At 36.3% G+C, this 18,954-nt stretch overlaps 2 protein-coding genes across 4 annotated transcripts; one reads left to right on the top strand and one right to left on the bottom strand.

Annotated features, from left to right (window-relative positions):
* The first annotated feature begins 5,996 nt into the window (after window positions 1-5,996).
* Window positions 5,997-15,922, top strand: LOC108746478 (spectrin alpha chain). 2 transcript variants are annotated; one of them, XM_018483276.1, is made up of 9 exons: window positions 5,997-6,146; window positions 6,230-6,461; window positions 7,029-10,645; window positions 10,737-10,781; window positions 11,832-14,359; window positions 14,438-14,492; window positions 14,593-14,971; window positions 15,058-15,224; window positions 15,669-15,922. In XM_018483276.1, the coding sequence occupies exons 1-9, from the start codon at window positions 5,997-5,999 to the stop codon at window positions 15,795-15,797; spliced, it is 7,302 nt and encodes a 2,433-aa protein (XP_018338778.1). In that variant the 3' UTR covers window positions 15,798-15,922. The 2 variants fall into 2 exon arrangements, with proteins under 2 accessions (XP_018338778.1, XP_018338779.1); XM_018483277.1 differs by lacking the exon at window positions 10,737-10,781 and having other exon boundaries at window positions 15,669-15,797.
* Window positions 15,923-16,319: 397 nt separating this feature from the next.
* On the bottom strand, window positions 16,320-18,916 carry LOC108746480 (transmembrane protein 39A). Of its 2 annotated transcripts, none has more exons than XM_018483281.1 (7): window positions 18,445-18,916; window positions 18,165-18,313; window positions 17,982-18,080; window positions 17,311-17,396; window positions 16,959-17,211; window positions 16,683-16,890; window positions 16,320-16,610 (listed from the first exon to the last, which is right to left on the bottom strand). In XM_018483281.1, exons 1-7 carry the CDS (start codon window positions 18,772-18,774, stop codon window positions 16,356-16,358), a joined length of 1,380 nt encoding a protein of 459 aa, XP_018338783.1. In that variant the 5' UTR covers window positions 18,775-18,916; the 3' UTR covers window positions 16,320-16,355. The 2 variants fall into 2 exon arrangements, with proteins under 2 accessions (XP_018338783.1, XP_018338782.1); XM_018483280.1 differs by having other exon boundaries at window positions 17,311-17,399; window positions 18,445-18,774.
* Window positions 18,917-18,954: the final 38 nt, after the last annotated feature.

Raw genomic sequence — 18,954 nt, forward strand, 5'->3', positions numbered from 1 at the left:
TAAAAGTATCACCAAAAATTCAAATAGGTCAAATAGAGTTGTAATTGCTGTTTTATGAATATCTTCCTTTGCCACCTGAACTTGATAATACGCCTTAACGAGATCAATTTTAGAGAAAATGTTCTTACCCTAGGGACTAGCTGTAAAAACCTGAATGTGCAGTAGAGGATATCTATTCGGGATAGTAGCTGCATTCAAAGCACGGTAATCACCGCATAATCTCCATGATTTGTTTAGGTATGAAGTGGGGCTGCCCAAGTACTGCTGGAAGTTCGACAAATGCCTTGCTCCATCATAAACATAAATTCGGCTTTAACAAATTTTAATTTTTTAGGAGATAGACTTCTAGGAGTAAAAAATATCAATTAACCCTCTATTAAAATATGATGTTCAACTCCATCGTTTCACAGTAGAAACCACTGTGAATTTTGTAAAATTCGAAAATTCAGCTAAAAGTCTTTGGTTAGTAGAATTCGGTAAGATAGTGCAAATAATAAAACGATTAACCACCGAAATTCTTCTATAACGCGATAAACCAGTAATATTGACGTTTATTTTTTACATCAATAAGTAAGCCGAAGTGACTAAGAAAATCTGCACCTAAAATAGAATGCGAAACATCTGCGTTATAAAATTTCCATTTAAAAATTCTTTGCAAACCAACATTTAAAGTTAACAACTTGTGACTGTAAATATTTGTTACAGAGCCGTTAGCAGCAAAAAGTTTAATAGAGGCTAGCGACAACTTTGGGCAAAACATTCTTGGAAAGAGAGATATCAGCTCCTGTGTCCACTAAAAAGCGTAATCCAGAAGACTTGCTAGTAAAAATGAGGAGATTATTAGCACCATCCATTTTATTGTCTGATATCTTAACATCCAATGGCAAAGTTAGTTTTCCTGTTTAGGTTTTCCTGTCAGTGATGGTCAAAGTTTTGAACATAGAACGAGGCATAGTACAATAACTTTTGTACCAAATTTTCTATGATAATAACAAATTTTAGAGTTAGATGCGTCGGCTTTATCTCTTGACTTAGAATCTCTTGACTCTAAAATTTTTTCTCCGGTGAAAGTTAGATCGTGATTTGCTTCGCGAATGTTTAAATTCAAGAGCTGAAATTCTTCATTCTAGGTCTGTTAAATTAGACGTCGCAACGTTTTAGTGACTTCCGAAACCGACTATCTAAATGGCAGAAGACTATTATCTCTTTTGATGGCACTACTTTGATGGATTTCCTCAGCGTCAAAATTATGTTCTCAATCCGAAGAAATCACATCGTGATATTTGTCCCCGTCGAATATCGACATCAAAGTCACGTCGGAGTTACCAATTTGTGGATACTTGCTACACAATGACTGCTAACTACATTTACACGACACCCAATCGGGTTTAATACATCTCCGTAGTTATGAAACTGGCTAATCACAGTTGTTCTATTCTTCCGAGGAACAACTATGATTGGTCAATTTCATAACTATGGATGTTATTAAACCCGATTAAATGCCGTGTAATAGAGATTAATGACTGGTCTATTCAGCTTTTAGATATGAGACTTTATTCAGGGATTTTGTACAAGATGTACTCTACACGAGTTACAGACAAGAAGTGAACATTGTGTATTATGTAAATAAAAATCTGTATTGCTAAGAAATGGTATCCAAAGATCGATTTTTACAGGAAATTTGCGAATAAAATATGTGAATTAAGAAAGTAAATTTATTATGTGTATGAAAAAGAAAAGTGAGAACGTGTGATGACAAAGTAGGGATCTTCAACGATGATAAGTCTAGTGTTGGGACCGCCATAATAATCTATTGGATTCTTAAATGTATTTTGGACAATTCTCTGTGCGTGTAAAGACTGTTTTATAATTTAATTTTTAATTATTTTATATTATATAAAACATGTTAGTGATACATTTCACAATATAGTCTATCCCTATAAGCGCAAAATATTCCCAGAATGTTATATAGATATTATTAAGAAAATTAAAATAAGTTATTATAATATTTTGAGAATATCATATAATAATTTTTAATATTACGAGAATATTCTATATAACTTATATGTCCACTTATATAATATCCTTTATATTATATCCTTTACATAATATCCCTTCATATCCTTGACATATTAAAATATTTATAAGTACTATTTTTAATTTAGTGCAATTTAAATTCACAATCCAGTAACGAAAAATTTTTAACAGTCTATGCTGCTTGTGTTAAAAAAATGTTTCAGCGTGATTTTAAGTACATATCCAGTACTGCGCGCCAAAATCATTTTCAGTTTTTAAACGTATAATACTTATTCTGAACAGATGTAGCAGTTTTACAAATTAAAGTAAATGCTATTATAATACTTTTTAATATTTTTAAACAATATTACAGTAACATTAAATAATGTTATTTTTAATAATAATATAACATTATCAGAAGTGGACATATATATAACCATCTATTAATATTTTAAGGATATTGTTTAATATTATATAATGTTAGTAAAATATTTTTGAAATGTTACATTTAATATTCTAAGAATATGCTTAAATTATATATTACTTAATATTAAATAATATTATGTGTCTATAGGGACATAGTCTATATTTTTTATGTAACAAAAGATTATGTAAACATCACGCAAAATTTCACGTAAATAATCCGTGGAAACATAATCTTAAAATCTACGCACAATCCTGCTCTTAAGGACTTGCGATTATAAATGAATAAAAAACTCATATATGTTGCTAGTTATTATGGCTATTATTTTTGTATATATTTTTTCCTTTATTTTTATTTAATTTCATTAATTTTCATTAATTTCATTAATTGCACCGACGAGATACTATTAAAGATCGATATATCCTTATGGGAGTTTGCGTTCTTGAAAAAATTGAAGTGATTAAGAGTTAAAAATTGATAATATTGTATTAATTTTATGATTTATTAGTTTAGACAAATTTATGCATTTAGAACTCAATAATACTCAATTTTTTTTTTAAATCGTGATTTTAGTGTTATCGTCAAAGATATTTATTTGATTATCAACAGAGATGATAACTGCAGAGAAAAAATTGTAATTTTTCTACAATACATAGAATATAAGTATGCCTATTTATTTATGAAACATTTATGTAATAAAAAATTATGAATTTAATAATGTATGAGCCAAATATTTATATTAATAATAGTAAATTTATATCAATTGTCGATAATGTCAGCGTTCTTTAAATAGCAAAATATCTCCACGGTATTAGTACGATGAGCGTACGGCGTACTGTGTGTGCCGGTACCGTACCTGTCACATACGTGCGTACTTAAAGCTTACAGTATCGGTACTTTTGGTACGCCGTACTGATAATGTACGCCTTAATGTACGCATGTTACTAAAATTAATTAATTTTATAGTTTTATTACTAAAATGAGTATTATTATTGATTAATATCTTATTCCAGAATACACATCATAAAATTATAATAAAAAAAAATGTTTTTCCCTGAATTTGACAACTATAATTTCATAGTACTTCGAAGCGATCACTCATTCAGTTGCATACCATTATCCATTGACCTTGACTTTTGAAATTGTCTAGAAACCATTGCACTTCGATGATTCACGAACACCTATATAATTATGGATGTATAGCTATGATACATCTGTTCAATATATGATCCTGAGAAATTTGTGCGATTCAATTAAACATCCAATTAATTACTGTCTAATATTTAATTTTAATGTTATAACGACTATTTTCAGATTAGGAAATTATATGCTGTATTTTCGTAGTACCAATTATCATGTATATCGTTTTCGATTAGAGGTCTCCATAGTCTCTGTTGATAATAGTACGCCATATTGATACGGTACGGGAGTACATAGAAAAACGTAAAGCCGTAAGACGTAATCAGTAAGGAAATTGTAAGATTAGATTCACTACTGGCCGTACAGTCTCCGTGATTTGGTAATTCGCTTAAGCCCATGGCACACAAAAACATAATCAGTAAGCGAATTGCCCAATCACGGTAGAGACCGTAAGGCCAGTAGCGAATCCAATCTTACGATTTCCTTACTGATTACGTCTTATGGCCTTACGTTTTTCTATGTGCTCCCGGTTTTATGTACTATGATGTACCTAAACAGTATGCAGTACAGGTATAGTGTTGATACGCTGTAGTATAATATTATGTACACTTTTGTACTGCTACCGTACAATTACGCCGTACACCGCCACCTTGTGACAGTAGCAGTATTTTGTGCGGATATCGTGGGATATCGCACGCTTGGTTATCTGAGTCGTCAGTGTTAATTATCTCTATTGATAAGTAAATTTCTATTTGTAAAATTTATCCCGCTAACGATAAAATAACCTTGCTAAAAAACTTTTAGTAATTCGCAATAGTATCTTGAATTTTTATAATTATCAAAAAATTCATCCTGTTGTAATTTTTACGCGACAATAAGTACAAATTGTTGATTGGTTAAATTTCTTATGCTCTATGTGTTAAAGTTGTGCAAAAGTCTGTGCTCTCCATTTATAAAGATTCTTGCATAACATGCATAAGAAAATTAATCAATTAAATTCCTCCGTTTCCTTCCTTTTCATCAAATAAAGAACTCTGATTGGTTGAATTTCTTATGTTTTATGTGTTATGCGTTACCCAGCAAACGAGAATGGATTGAAATAAATTAATATGGATTCAAATTTTCAGAAGTATCGCCTGTGATTGGTGATATCCTTCGCGAATCCGCTTATGCACGATCCACTGCATGGGACATCACCCTCATGTGACGGCACCCTGAGCCTTGAGCCACCGACAAGATACTATTAAAGATCGACATCCTTACGGGAGTTGGCGTCCTTGTGAATATTGAAGTAATTAAGAGTTAAAAACTGAAAATATTGTACCAATTTTATGAATTATTAGTTTAGTGGACGTATTTATGCATTTAGAACTCAACAATGCTAGATTTTTAAAAAAATTTTTGATTTCAGTGCTATCATCGAAGTTTGATTATCAACAGAGATGATAATTGCAGAGGAAAAATTATAATTTTTCTGCAATATATAGAATATTATAGCTTTACAAGTATGCATATTTATTTATGGAACATTTATGTAATAAAAAATCATGAATTTAATAACGTATAAACCAAATATTTATGTTAATAATAATAAATATATTAATTGTCGATAATGTCAGCGTCCTTCAATTATCTTCGGGCTCTTTTTATACCGCCGAAAATTTGCTCAGGGTTGATAGTCTTTAATAGTATTTCGTCGGTGCCTGAACGAAGCTTCGCATTTTCGCACGAATCGACGGAGTGGGGTGTCTTTGCCAGCAAAGTTTCGCTGCTTGAAATTGTACCTTAATGACGTAACGGTTATATATAACCTGACCGACGAAGCTAGTCGATTGGATCTTTGCTATGATTGGTTTAATGTTTGACCAAGCGTCCAGTCAACAAGAGGTGCCATCGGAAAGTTCACCGGTGTACGGAAGTGAGAATAGTGGGAATATTAGGGGCTCCACACAATAAAAGGAAACAGAGAAAGGGAACAGAGTATAAGAATTTCAACCTATCAGAAATCATGTATTGTGGAATACACAGTTTCTGATAGGTTGAAATTCTTATTCTCTGTTCTCTGTTCCCAGTTCTTTTTATTGTGCGGAGCCCCTTAGGATTATGCCAAGTGTGGCCGAGTGCAGAATAAGAACAGAAAGAATCCGATGATGAGGTCAAGTCATCAGAACGTCAATCGTGGCAGACGAAATTGAGCGAGCTTGCGAGCTTGCGAGCGAATTCGGGAATCCCTCGGCAATTGTTTTCGCATTATCGACGACGGTATATTTGTTGCGCACGCGTTCGACAATTTTGCCAGTATCTGTGTATTGAAGAAAACGTCGTTTATCGATTCCAACAACAAAGTGATACTGCCACACCCCACCGAGGCCATTTTGAACGATAGTCAGAGTTATTTTAAAGATCGTGGCCAGCCATGGATCAAATTACGCCTAAGGAGGTGAAGATCCTCGAAAATCCGGAGGACATTCAGGAGAGGCGAGAACAAGTATTGGGACGCTATGCCAACTTCAAGGCGGAGGCGCGCAACAAGCGGGACAAGCTTGAGGACTCCCGTCGCTTTCAGGTACGTATCTGAATGCTCTTCTTTTCTCAAGTGTTATTATGTAATTTATTGTTATTCACGCTTACCTTGCGTACGTCTTTCAGTACTTTAAGCGAGATGCGGACGAACTCGAAGGTTGGATTTACGAAAAGCTCCAAGCGGCCTCCGATGAGAGTTACAAAGATCCAACCAATCTACAGGCAAAGATCCAGAAGCACCAGGCTTTTGAAGCAGAAGTCGCTGCTCATTCAAATGCCATCGTGCTACTCGATAATACTGGTTCTGAGATGATAGCGCAACATCATTTTGCTAGCGATGTAATTCGCAAGAGACTAGGTATATTCAAGCACTAGAGATAACTATTTGTTTTCAAGATCGTTAAAATATTGTCAAAGTATACTATTGACTTTTTATGTATGTGTAAAGTGTATTACATAAATATTAATAATTAATTTTTTCTAAGCAAGTCGAAAATTAAAAACTGATATTTTACAAATAAGTAATGATTTCATAATTTTTCTTTCATGAATTCTCTTACTCAAATTTTATAAAATAAATTTAGAATACACACACATACACATACATTACACATGTATACATACACACACATATATATATAGAATGTTTTAACATTTCACGAATATTTAATGACTTGAATTATTTTCTTAAATTATGTAAACTAATTTGGAATGTATAGAATATTTTTATGTTCATAAACAATGATTTCAAGTATTCTTTTATCAAACTACTTATGTAAGATAAATTTAAAGTATGTAGATCGTTTTAAACTCATTTTGCTTTAACTGTATTAGTAAAGTATGAATGTAATTATGAAACATACTGTATATGTGTATACAGCAAACATTGTTTTTTATTAATATAATTTTATTTAATTATTTAAAGAGGAGCTACATCGCCTGTGGGAGTTGTTGTTATCCCGTTTAGCTGATAAGGGCTTGAAGCTACAGCAGGCTTTAGTTCTTGTACAATTCATTCGTCACTGTGATGAAGTGATGTTTTGGATTCACGACAAGGAAGCTTTTGTAACGACCGATGAATTTGGACACGACTTGGAGCATGTGGAAGTGCTCCAAAGGAAATTTGATGAATTCCAGAAGGACATGGCAAGTCAAGAATACAGAGTTACAGAGGTGAATGAGCTGGCGGATAAATTGTTATTAGACGGACATCCCGAACGCGATACCATTTTACGCAGGAAGGAAGAGCTTAACGAATCCTGGCAGAGATTGAAACAATTAGCCACATTGCGACAGGAGAAGCTCTTTGGAGCGCACGAGATCCAGAGATTCAATCGTGATGCTGATGAGACCATGGCTTGGATCGCAGAGAAGGACGTTGTTTTATCGTCCGATGATTTCGGACGTGATCTTGCCAGTGTGCAAACGTTGCAACGAAAACACGAAGGTATCGAGCGCGACTTGGCTGCTCTGGAAGACAAAGTATATACATTGGGTGCGGAAGCCGATCGTCTCGCTGCGATTCACGAAGCTGATCATTCTAAGCAGATTCAAGCTAAACGCGCCGAGATTTTACAGTCGTGGGAGAGTCTTACTGCAAAAGCAAAGGAGCGACGCCTGAAACTTGATGAATCCTATTATTTGCATCGGTTCTTAGCAGATTATCGTGACTTAGTATCCTGGATGAATGATATGCGTGCTATTATTTCCGCAGACGAGTTAGCTAAAGATGTGGCCGGCGCTGAAGCCTTGGTCGATCGACATCAGGAACATAAAGGAGAAATAGATGCCAGAGCCGATAGCTTTGATGCAACCACATTGGCTGGTAATAAATTGTTAGAAAAGAAGCATTACGCTGCTGAAGAAGTGGCACGAAAATTAAATTCTCTCGCCGATGACAAGTCATCTCTTTTGAGTTTGTGGGAGAAGAGGCGTATCTTGTACGAGCAATGTGTAGATTTGCAACTATTCTACCGGGACACGGAGCAGGCGGACGCATGGATGGCTAAACAAGAAGCTTTTTTGGCTAACGAAGACTTGGGAGATTCCCTTGATAGTGTGGAGGCACTTATCAAGAAACACGAAGACTTCGATAAATCTTTGGCAGCTCAGGAAGAGAAGATTAAGGTGCTTGATGACTTTGCTGGAAAGTTGATCGAGGGCGAGCATTATGCTGCAGATGACGTGGCGCAACGACGGCAACTGTTATTGGAAAGACGAGCTATTCTCCTCGAGAAATCAGCTCAAAGACGTCGTCGTCTTGAAGATGCATACAAACTACAACAATTCGAGAGGGATTGTGACGAAACAAAGGGCTGGGTTAACGAGAAGCTTAAGTTCGCTACTGATGACAGTTACTTGGATCCCACTAATTTGAACGGCAAAGTCCAAAAACATCAGAATTTCGAGCAGGAACTAAACGCGAATAAAACACGCATGGAGGAGATGGTAGCTACTGGCCAGGAGTTGATTGAGTGTGGTCACTATGCTAGCGATCGCATACGCACCCGCTCGGATGAGATCGTGACACTATGGGACAGCTTAACGCGAGCTACAGAGAAGAAAGGTGCGAAATTACAGGAAGCCTCCCAGCAGCAACAATTCAACCGAACAGTAGAGGACATCGAACTGTGGCTCTCAGAGGTGGAAGGACAGCTCATGTCGGAAGATTATGGTAAAGATTTGACCAGCGTCCAGAACTTGCAAAAGAAACACGCGCTTCTGGAGGCTGACGTGGGCTCTCACGCGGATAGGATCGATAGTATTGCTCAAGCGGCCGAACAGTTCGTTAAGTCGGGCCATTTTGATGCTGATAATATCAAAACTAAGCAGGATCAATTACAAACTAGATACGCCGCCCTGCAGCGTCCTATGAGTGTGAGAAAGCAACGACTCCTCGACTCGCTCCAAGTGCAGCAACTGTTCCGAGATATCGAGGACGAGGAAGCATGGATTCGCGAGAAAGAACCAGTTGCGGCGTCCACGAATCGCGGTCGTGATTTAATTGGCGTGCAGAATCTTCAGAAGAAGCATCAAGCTGTTCTAGCCGAAATCAACAACCATGAGCCAAGAGTGGCCGCTGTTTGCCAAGCAGGCTCGACGATGTTGCAAGAGGGACATTTTGCAGCCGAGGAGATCAATCAGCGATTGGCAGCTTTAGATGAACACTGGGGACAGTTGAAAGATAAAGCTCGACAACGTAAGAATGACTTGGACGATTCTTTGCAGGCGCATCAATATTTCGCTGACGCGAATGAAGCTGAATCATGGATGAAGGAGAAACGTCCTATAGTGATGAATGGCGATTACGGCAAAGATGAGGATAGTTCAGAGGCTCTTCTGAAGAAACATGAGGCCTTAGTCAGCGATCTGGAAGCGTTTGCAAGCACTATCGCAGTGCTGAGAGATCAAGCTGCGGCGTGCAGACAGCAAGAGACACCCACGGTCGACATCACCGGCAAGGAATGTGTCGTAGCTCTCTACGACTACACTGAGAAGTCTCCCAGAGAAGTATCCATGAAAAAGGGCGATACTCTGACTCTGCTCAACTCCAACAACAAGGATTGGTGGAAAGTCGAGGTAAATGATCGTCAAGGTTTTGTACCAGCGGCATATGTAAAGCGCGTGGAACCCGAGGCGGGTCTTAGCGCATCTCAACAGAACTTGGCTAGAGAGCAGAGCTCGATCGCCGCGCGACAAGCACAGATCGAGGCGCAATACGATGATCTCTTGCGTTTAGCACGCGAACGTCAAAATAAGCTTAACGAAACAGCCAAGGCTTATGTATTGGTGAGAGAAGCCGCGGAATTAGCAACTTGGATCAAGGACAAGGAGAATCACGCTCAAGTGCAGGATGTGGGCGAAGATTTGGAACAAGTGGAAGTTATGCAAAAGAAGTTTGATGACTTTCAGGCTGATCTCAAGGCGAACGAAGTACGTTTGGCTGAGATGAATGAAATCGCCGTGCAGCTGATGAGCCTTGGGCAGACTGAAGCAGCATTGAAGATTCAGACGCAAATCCAGGATTTGAACGAGAAATGGACCAGCCTGCAAACGCTCACAGCAGAACGAGCTAATCAGCTTGGTTCTGCTCACGAGGTGCAACGATTCCATCGCGACGTTGATGAAACGAAGGATTGGATTCGCGAGAAAGACGCGGCGTTAAACAATGATGACCTTGGCAAAGATTTGCGCAGCGTTCAGGCTTTGCAGCGCAAGCACGAAGGACTGGAGAGAGATCTGGCGGCTTTGGGAGACAAGATCAAGCAACTTGATGAGACAGCTAATCGCTTAATGCAGTCACATCCAGAAACTGCCGAGCAAACATACGCTAAACAGAAGGAGATCAATGAAGAGTGGACTCAATTGACAGCCAAAGCTAATAGCAGAAAGGAGAAACTTTTGGATTCATATGATTTGCAACGTTTTCTCAGTGATTATCGTGACTTGATGGCTTGGATCAATTCAATGATGGGCTTGGTTGCTTCCGAAGAACTTGCATCGGACGTCACAGGTGCCGAAGCATTGCTCGAACGTCATCAGGTAAAAATATTCTCCATTGTAGTATGATCAAACACAGTCATTGTCACAATCATTTTTTGACAAATTCTTCACTAAATCATTTAAATTATAGAATCACAGAGCAGAGATAGATGCGCGATACGGCTTACTTCCAGAGGTATAAGAACGTTTGAGCATGCAAGGAAGTCGCGAAATTGTTTGGCGAGAGTGCCTAAAATTAATTTCGCGTTATCCGTCTCGTTGATGACTTTTTCTTTTATTATGAAAAGAAGCTAATTGATCTTGTGTCGATGTTTTGCAATGAAAATACTGCTTATTAACAGTTTGAGTATTTTCAATGCTTTTACATATATATATATACATACTATTCAACAAAAAATAGGGAATACTTTCGAACAAAATACTTTTGCTCAAAGTTGCACAATATTCAAAACACCGTAATTCAGTGAAAAATCATCGTAGTCAAAAAATCAAAACATTTGAAAGCTTGAAATCTCTACACAAATAGATACTCGTCAAATCTGAAAATTTTTTATGAACTTTACAAAGATTTATGGCGTGAAGTAAAAGTCATACAAAAATGCGGTTTACAGCAGTTGAAAGAGTGAATCTTTACCTTCAATTTGTTTTTTTATTGAGTGTTGTACGATTTTTTTTCACCGGTTATTGAACGTTGAAGCAAAAATAATCACTTTTGCTTCAATGTCGAGTAACTCGGTGAAAAAAATTATACAATAATCAATAAAAAAATTAATTGAAGGTAAAGATTCACTCTTTCGACTGCTGTAAACTGCATTTTTGTGTAATTTTTACTTCATAGACCTTTATAAAGTTTGTAAAAAATTTTCAGATTTGACGGGTATCCATTTTTGTCCGTATAGCTTCGTAAAGGATCAGTCAGATTGAAATATCAATTGCCGATTTAAAAAATAGAGATTTCAAGCTTACAAATGCTTTTTTTGATTTTTTATCTGCGATGATTTTTCATCGAGTTACGGTGTTCTGAATATTGCGTAATTTTGAGCGTGTTCGAAAATATTCCCTACTTTTTTTTTGAGTAGTGTGTATATATCGCGTAATTACTACCTTTCTGCTTGTAATGTCTATTGCCGAATGAATTTGATCATATCACATAACAAAGTTGTGTAATACGCGAAAACCGAATGGCAAACCACTTTGTAAATTTTATATATATTTTTTTTTATAGGAGCACCGCATGGAGATAGATGCTAGAGCAGGTACTTTCCAGGCGTTCGAACTGTTCGGCCAACAGCTATTGCAATCTAGCCATTATGCTAGCGTGGAGATACTGGAGAAACTTGAATCTATGGCAGAAGCCAGACAAGAATTAGAAAAAGCTTGGATTCAACGACGTATGCAGCTCGATCAGAATCTCGAATTGCAATTGTTCTGCAGAGATTGCGAGCAAGCGGAAAATTGGATGAGCGCGCGAGAGGCTTTCCTCAGCAGTGCGGACGCAGTAGACAGTAGTGACAATGTTGAAGCTCTCATCAAGAAACATGAAGATTTTGACAAAGCAATCAACGCTCACGAAGAGAAAATTGCTACCTTACAAACTCTGGCCGATCAGTTGATCGCTGCCGAGCATTACGCCGCTAAACCCATCGATGAAAGACGATGCCAAGTGTTAGATCGCTGGCGACATTTGAAAGACGCTCTTATTGAAAAGCGTTCGAAGCTAGGCGAATCTCAGACTCTACAACAGTTCTCTCGAGATGCTGACGAGATGGAAAATTGGATTGCTGAGAAACTTCAATTAGCAACCGAGGAGAATTACAAAGATCCCGCCAACATACAGTCAAAGCACCAAAAACATCAGGCATTCGAAGCCGAATTGGCAGCTAATGCAGATCGAATTCAATCGGTACTTGCTATGGGAGGCAATTTAATTGAAAAGCATCAGTGTGCCGGGTCGGAGGATGCGGTTCAAAAAAGACTGGCATCCATTGCTGATCAGTGGGAATATCTTACGCAAAAGACCACGGAGAAGTCCATGAAGTTGAAGGAAGCCAATAAGCAGCGTACTTATATCGCTGCTGTAAAGGATCTTGATTTTTGGCTTGGAGAAGTCGAGAGTTTGCTCACATCCGAAGACGCCGGTAAGGATTTAGCCTCTGTGCAAAATCTCATGAAAAAGCATCAACTTGTTGAAGCAGACATACAGGCGCATGAGGAAAGAATTAAGGATATGAATGCACAAGCCGATTCATTGATCGAGAGTGGTCAGTTTGATGCCGCCGGCATTCAAGAAAAACGCCAGAGCATAAATGAACGTTATGAGCGAATCAGGAACTTGGCAGCACATAGACAGGCGAGACTCAACGAAGCTAACACTTTACATCAATTTTTCCGCGATATTGCTGACGAAGAGTCTTGGATCAAGGAGAAGAAACTTCTTGTCGGATCGGATGACTACGGCCGCGACCTTACGGGTGTACAGAACTTGAAGAAGAAGCACAAGAGATTGGAGGCTGAACTTGGTAGTCATGAACCTGCTATCCAAGCTGTCCAGGAAGCAGGAGAAAAATTGATGGACGTTTCAAATCTGGGAGTACCCGAAATCGAGCAACGTTTGAAACTTCTTAATCAGGCATGGGCTGAACTGAAACAATTAGCTGCCACTAGAGGACAGAAGTTGGATGAATCCTTGACGTATCAGCAGTTCCTTGCCAAAGTCGAAGAAGAAGAAGCCTGGATCACAGAGAAGCAGCAATTACTTTCCGTTGAAGATTATGGTGATACAATGGCTGCCGTACAAGGTCTTTTGAAGAAGCACGATGCGTTTGAAACCGACTTCGCAGCTCATGGTGAACGCTGCAAGGACATTTGCGAAGCCGGCGAAGCGCTGATCAATGCTGGCAATCATCGAGCAGATGCTATCAGTCAAAGATGCGCACAATTGCGCAACAAATTGGAGCAACTCGGAGCTCTCGCGGCCCGTAGAAAGACACGGTTGAATGACAACTCCGCGTACTTGCAGTTTATGTGGAAGGCTGATGTAGTCGAGTCATGGATCGCTGATAAGGAAACTCATGTGCGTTCCGAGGAGTTTGGTCGGGATCTGTCTACCGTGCAAACTCTACTCACGAAACAGGAGACCTTTGATGCTGGTCTTCATGCCTTCGAACACGAAGGTATCCAGAATATTACTTCATTGAAGGAAATGCTTGTTGATTCTGGTCACGATCAAACACCCAGCATTCAAAAACGTCATGCTGATGTCATTGCTCGTTGGCAAAAACTTTTGGCCGATTCCGACTCGAGAAAACAACGTTTATTAAGAATGCAGGATCAGTTCAGGCAGATCGAAGAGCTCTATCTGACATTTGCAAAGAAGGCATCCGCTTTCAACTCTTGGTTTGAGAATGCCGAGGAAGATTTAACGGATCCTGTACGTTGTAATAGTATCGAGGAGATTCGAGCTCTTCGCGAGGCACATGCACAATTTCAAGCAAGCTTATCCTCAGCTGAAGCTGATTTCCAAGCCCTGGCTGCTCTTGATAGACAAATTAAGAGCTTCAATGTCGGACCGAATCCGTACACGTGGTTCACGATGGAAGCTTTGGAAGATACTTGGCGGAACTTACAGAAAATAATTAAGGAACGCGATGTTGAACTTGCGAAAGAAGCACAGCGACAGGAGGAAAATGATAAATTACGTAAGGAATTCGCCAAGCATGCCAATGCCTTCCATCAATGGCTTGCGGAAACAAGGTTCGCATTTTAAAGAAATTTATTTACTTAGTTATTTAATTAGAAATAGAAATGTAAATAATTTATTTTTTTTTATAGAACATCTATGATGGAAGGATCCGGATCTTTGGAACAGCAACTGGAAGCTACCAAGGTTTGTTCAATTGAAACAAATACATATTTATCATAAAGATAATTTATGTAAAGTTTATATATTCATTATGTAATTATGTTATTTATATTCAAATTTACAGCGAAAAACTCAAGAAGTACGTGCACGTCGTCAAGATCTGAAGAAAATCGAAGATCTAGGAGCTATTTTAGAGGAACATCTAATTCTGGATAATCGTTATACAGAACACAGTACCGTAGGATTGGCACAGCAATGGGATCAATTGGATCAGTTAGGAATGCGTATGCAACACAATTTGGAACAACAGATTCAAGCGCGAAACCAGTCAGGTGTATCTGAAGATGCACTCAAAGAATTCTCTATGATGTTCAAGCACTTCGATAAGGACAAGAGCGGCCGCCTGAATCACCAAGAATTCAAATCGTGCCTGAGAGCTTTGGGCTACGACCTTCCTATGATAGAAGAAGGACAACCTGATCCAGAATTTGAGAACATATTAGGTTTTGTCGATTTCAATTCATAGTGTGGCTCTTAGTGTGGTACATTATTTTGAACATACATTTTAACACCGTGTTATTATTTGCAGATATTGTGGATCCTAATAGAGACGGCTACGTATCCCTTCAAGAATACATGGCGTTTATGATCAGTAAGGAAACGGAGAACGTGCAGAGTTCGGAGGAAATAGAGAACGCTTTCCGAGCAATCACAGCAGCAGATCGGCCATATGTCACAAAGGAGGAATTATATGCTGTAAGTATTGCAAATACTGTAAAATATTAAAAAATATAATATTAAATATTAAATCTTATCCGATTATACATATGAGAATACAACCAATAGAAATAAATACCTTTTAACTGTTTAATTGGATCTTGCTTGTATAATTCTGTGTGAATTTATACCACAGTAATATAACGAGTTAAATTGATTGGCAATTTAACAATTTGATACTTTTTCACATCTTAGAAAAATTGTTAAATTGCTAGTCAATTTAACTCGTAAAATTACTACGGTAGTAGAGTTTGCGTTTCAAGATCGAAAAATCATTTCGACTTGCAGTTTAAAGGATTACATATGTATATAAATTCACATAGAATTATACAAACACTTAAGATCCAGTTAGACCGTTAAAAAATATGTTACAATGTTCTTGTAATCAAAATGCAATTTATATTCGTTAATCTTCTTTTTCAGAACCTCACGAAGGAGATGGCTGATTATTGCGTTGCTCGTATGAAACCTTATGTAGATCCCAAATCGGAACGACCGATAACAGCTGCGTTGGATTATATAGAATTTACGCGCACTCTTTTCCAGAATTAATTATGCATTCGTATGTGCATATTTTTCCAAGCTTATTAAATTATAATTGCATAAAGGCTACTATATGTTTTATCTTCAAATACTATGCTTGATTATCTATAATATTTCTAATAACAGTTATCATTTAGAGCATTTATAAAAATTGAGATTTTCTAAGCTAATTAATTGATAGAGAAAAAAAAATATATATATATATCAAGAATATATTTCTATGTTAGAAGCAATGTTTTTCCTAATATGTACGTTCTTTACATATATTTTTGAATATTGCATTATTCAATCCTCGATTCTTAATTATCTTTAAAATATTCGATTTCACATCAGCTAATACTGATATTGAAATTCTTTCACATTGTTTTTTAAAATAAATGTGCATTTAATATATTATATTATTTATTCAATAAAAGTCTATAAAACATGTATGCGTATTTTTAAATACTTGTGTAAATTATAGACGTAATTTCCTTGTGAATAATTAATTTTTTTTTTAATTTTATTTCGTGAGAAAATATATATAAAAAATAATATAAAAAATGTTGCAGAAATGACACTTGTATTTTATTGAGCAACTGGATTCACAACCATTTGAGACTTTTCTTGAATTATTTGTTCAGCACGGTACACTTTCCAAGACACTAGAAAATCCCTAGCCATTTTGAACAAAGTATAATAATGTATAACTAATAATAATATCGTCGATAGTGTTTGATACCATTCGGTCACGCCTATTAAAATAAATAATTGAATGTTCACCAATAATAATTGCAATGCCAGTATTGGACTCAGAAGCGTTACTCTGTTATTAAATAAACCCTGCAAGACAATATATAATTAATATCGAGTCTAATATTTTTTGTTACTCATTGATAGAATAAGATTACATACATAAAATCTAGAGTGATTTAGATTACCCGGTTCCGCTGCTGTGCACAAACCTTCAGAACGATAAATTTCTCGATTGTGCCTTACAATTGATCCGTGAGGAAACAATACTGTTTCATTCCATGGTTCGATATACATGTGATTATTGCGATTTTCTATTTTAATCCATCGGCCCAAGTGCATCGCTGCCCTATGTAACTCATCACAATATCTAAAAGTCAATTACTTTAACTATTATGTTGTGACAAAACAATTCTTACTATGAAGGAATATACTTACCTGAAAGGATAAGCTTGAGCGAAGTAAGCACATATCCTTCCGAGCCAGAACAAGATTACATGCTGTACTACCCACAATACATTAAAATGTAAATGTGGAGGTACAAAAATAATAGGTGCAACTACACAAACATATGCGCTACCGGAAGACGAAAATAAAGCTCGCTTTAATCGTCTATTAAAATCGGATCTCAAAGTGGATACTTCTGCTCTAATGGCCGATGCGTTTAGTGAGCAATTGTGCAATGGCTTATCTGTATATGAAAAAAGTCATGTTACAATATTAGAACACTTAAAAAATTAATTATAAATAGATAAGATACAATTAAATACACACATTTGATGATACATACCTAATATATACTTTGTTTTTCGTTCTTCTTTTCCATTCGAGAACGACATATCAAAAAATAACATAACAAAAAAATATACTGATAAACTTCTGGAACAAATGGATGTCATAAGCTATTCATACTTACTTCTAATTACTTTGAATTACATAATATAAATGCATATATATGGCTGTATTGATAGAAAAAAAGGTACAAGGCAAAAATTAATTTTTGAGATAATAAAAGAAAATTTATCTTAAAGATTAATATATTTTTATGGAAACAGATTTGTGGTTTATTTACTTATATGAAAAAGTGTCATAACTCTGTGACAATAGATGAAATGTACAGTGTATCTGTGTTTCCATAAAAATATATTAATCTTTAAGATCAATTTTCTTTTATTATCTCAAAAATGTTAATTTTTGTCTGTATCTTTTTAGTGTAGTATTTGAATTTAAAAACACAATGTTTGAATTTAAACAATTCATGACAAATTTTAAAGAATATATAATTGAAATGATAACATATAGGAAAGAAATTATAAAAATTGCATGTTCATTATCCCAATTAAAATGTTCCAATTTAGAATTTAAAAAATTGTTGAGAAGGTCCAATTTTGAGATTGTCATTTTTCTATCAATTCAGTGATACAATATTTATATATTGTATTAATTCTCATAGATACTCACGGATAACATAAATAAAAAATTTTCATAGGATTGTGCTTCTCAATCAAATGATATAGGCACCAGCCCAACACGCTCTTTACAGCAACTGATAGAGATGACCTAAAATTAAGTTACATAAATACTAAAATATCCTGATATTACTACAAATCTGACAAATTATTAATAAATCACATACAATAATACCTTATAATATTTCGGATTGCCAATTTTGCGGGTACTGATTGAACTGGCAATGAAACATCAATGATCTGACGTAATAATATGTATAGGAATCTATGTGCCACCATAGTAAAAATAAATACAAGTAGGTAAGGATCTATCAAATAAAAATTCTGAAACATACCAAAGAATACAAGGAGTACAACTGTTCTGTTTTCTAAATATATTATAACTATCCTCTTTGTATCATGCATAATAGCATAATCTAATTTTTCCATGTGTAATAAATACAAATGTAACATACCATAGTATATCTATTATAGGAATTTGGTAGCCACCATACAGTCCTATATAAATTAAGCAATTGCAGACAAGCTGCTATAATCGAGATGATCAAAGATAATGCTTCAAAGCCCAACTGTCCATCGACTGGTACCGCAGGTATAGGAATGTGCTTTGGTGCCAGAGACCTTCCACCATAAATTTCGTCAAACCTTTTGTCATCTGTACCATTGGCACTTGCTCTTTCTCCGCTATTGCTTCTTCCATTGGTATTGACTAAATTAATGTTACCATTACCGGATCTAGCAGTTGATCCAGTCCGACTGACAGCGTTTCGTCTGCCTCCAGGCATGTTTTATATATTCATATCAATTCATACGAGAGATAAAGTTTTCTTATCTCAATAATTTTTGTGACATAATAATAAATTGCTGAACAAATCAACGATGTATTCCACGTAGCATAACAAACACGTCGCAGACAATTTATGTATCTTCTTGAGATGCAAATATCAATATTTTATATTAAATAC

Source organism: Trachymyrmex septentrionalis, unplaced genomic scaffold (assembly GCF_001594115.1).
Source record: "Trachymyrmex septentrionalis isolate Tsep2-gDNA-1 unplaced genomic scaffold, Tsep1.0 scaffold172, whole genome shotgun sequence".
NCBI classification, from domain to species: Eukaryota; Metazoa; Arthropoda; class Insecta; order Hymenoptera; family Formicidae; genus Trachymyrmex; species Trachymyrmex septentrionalis.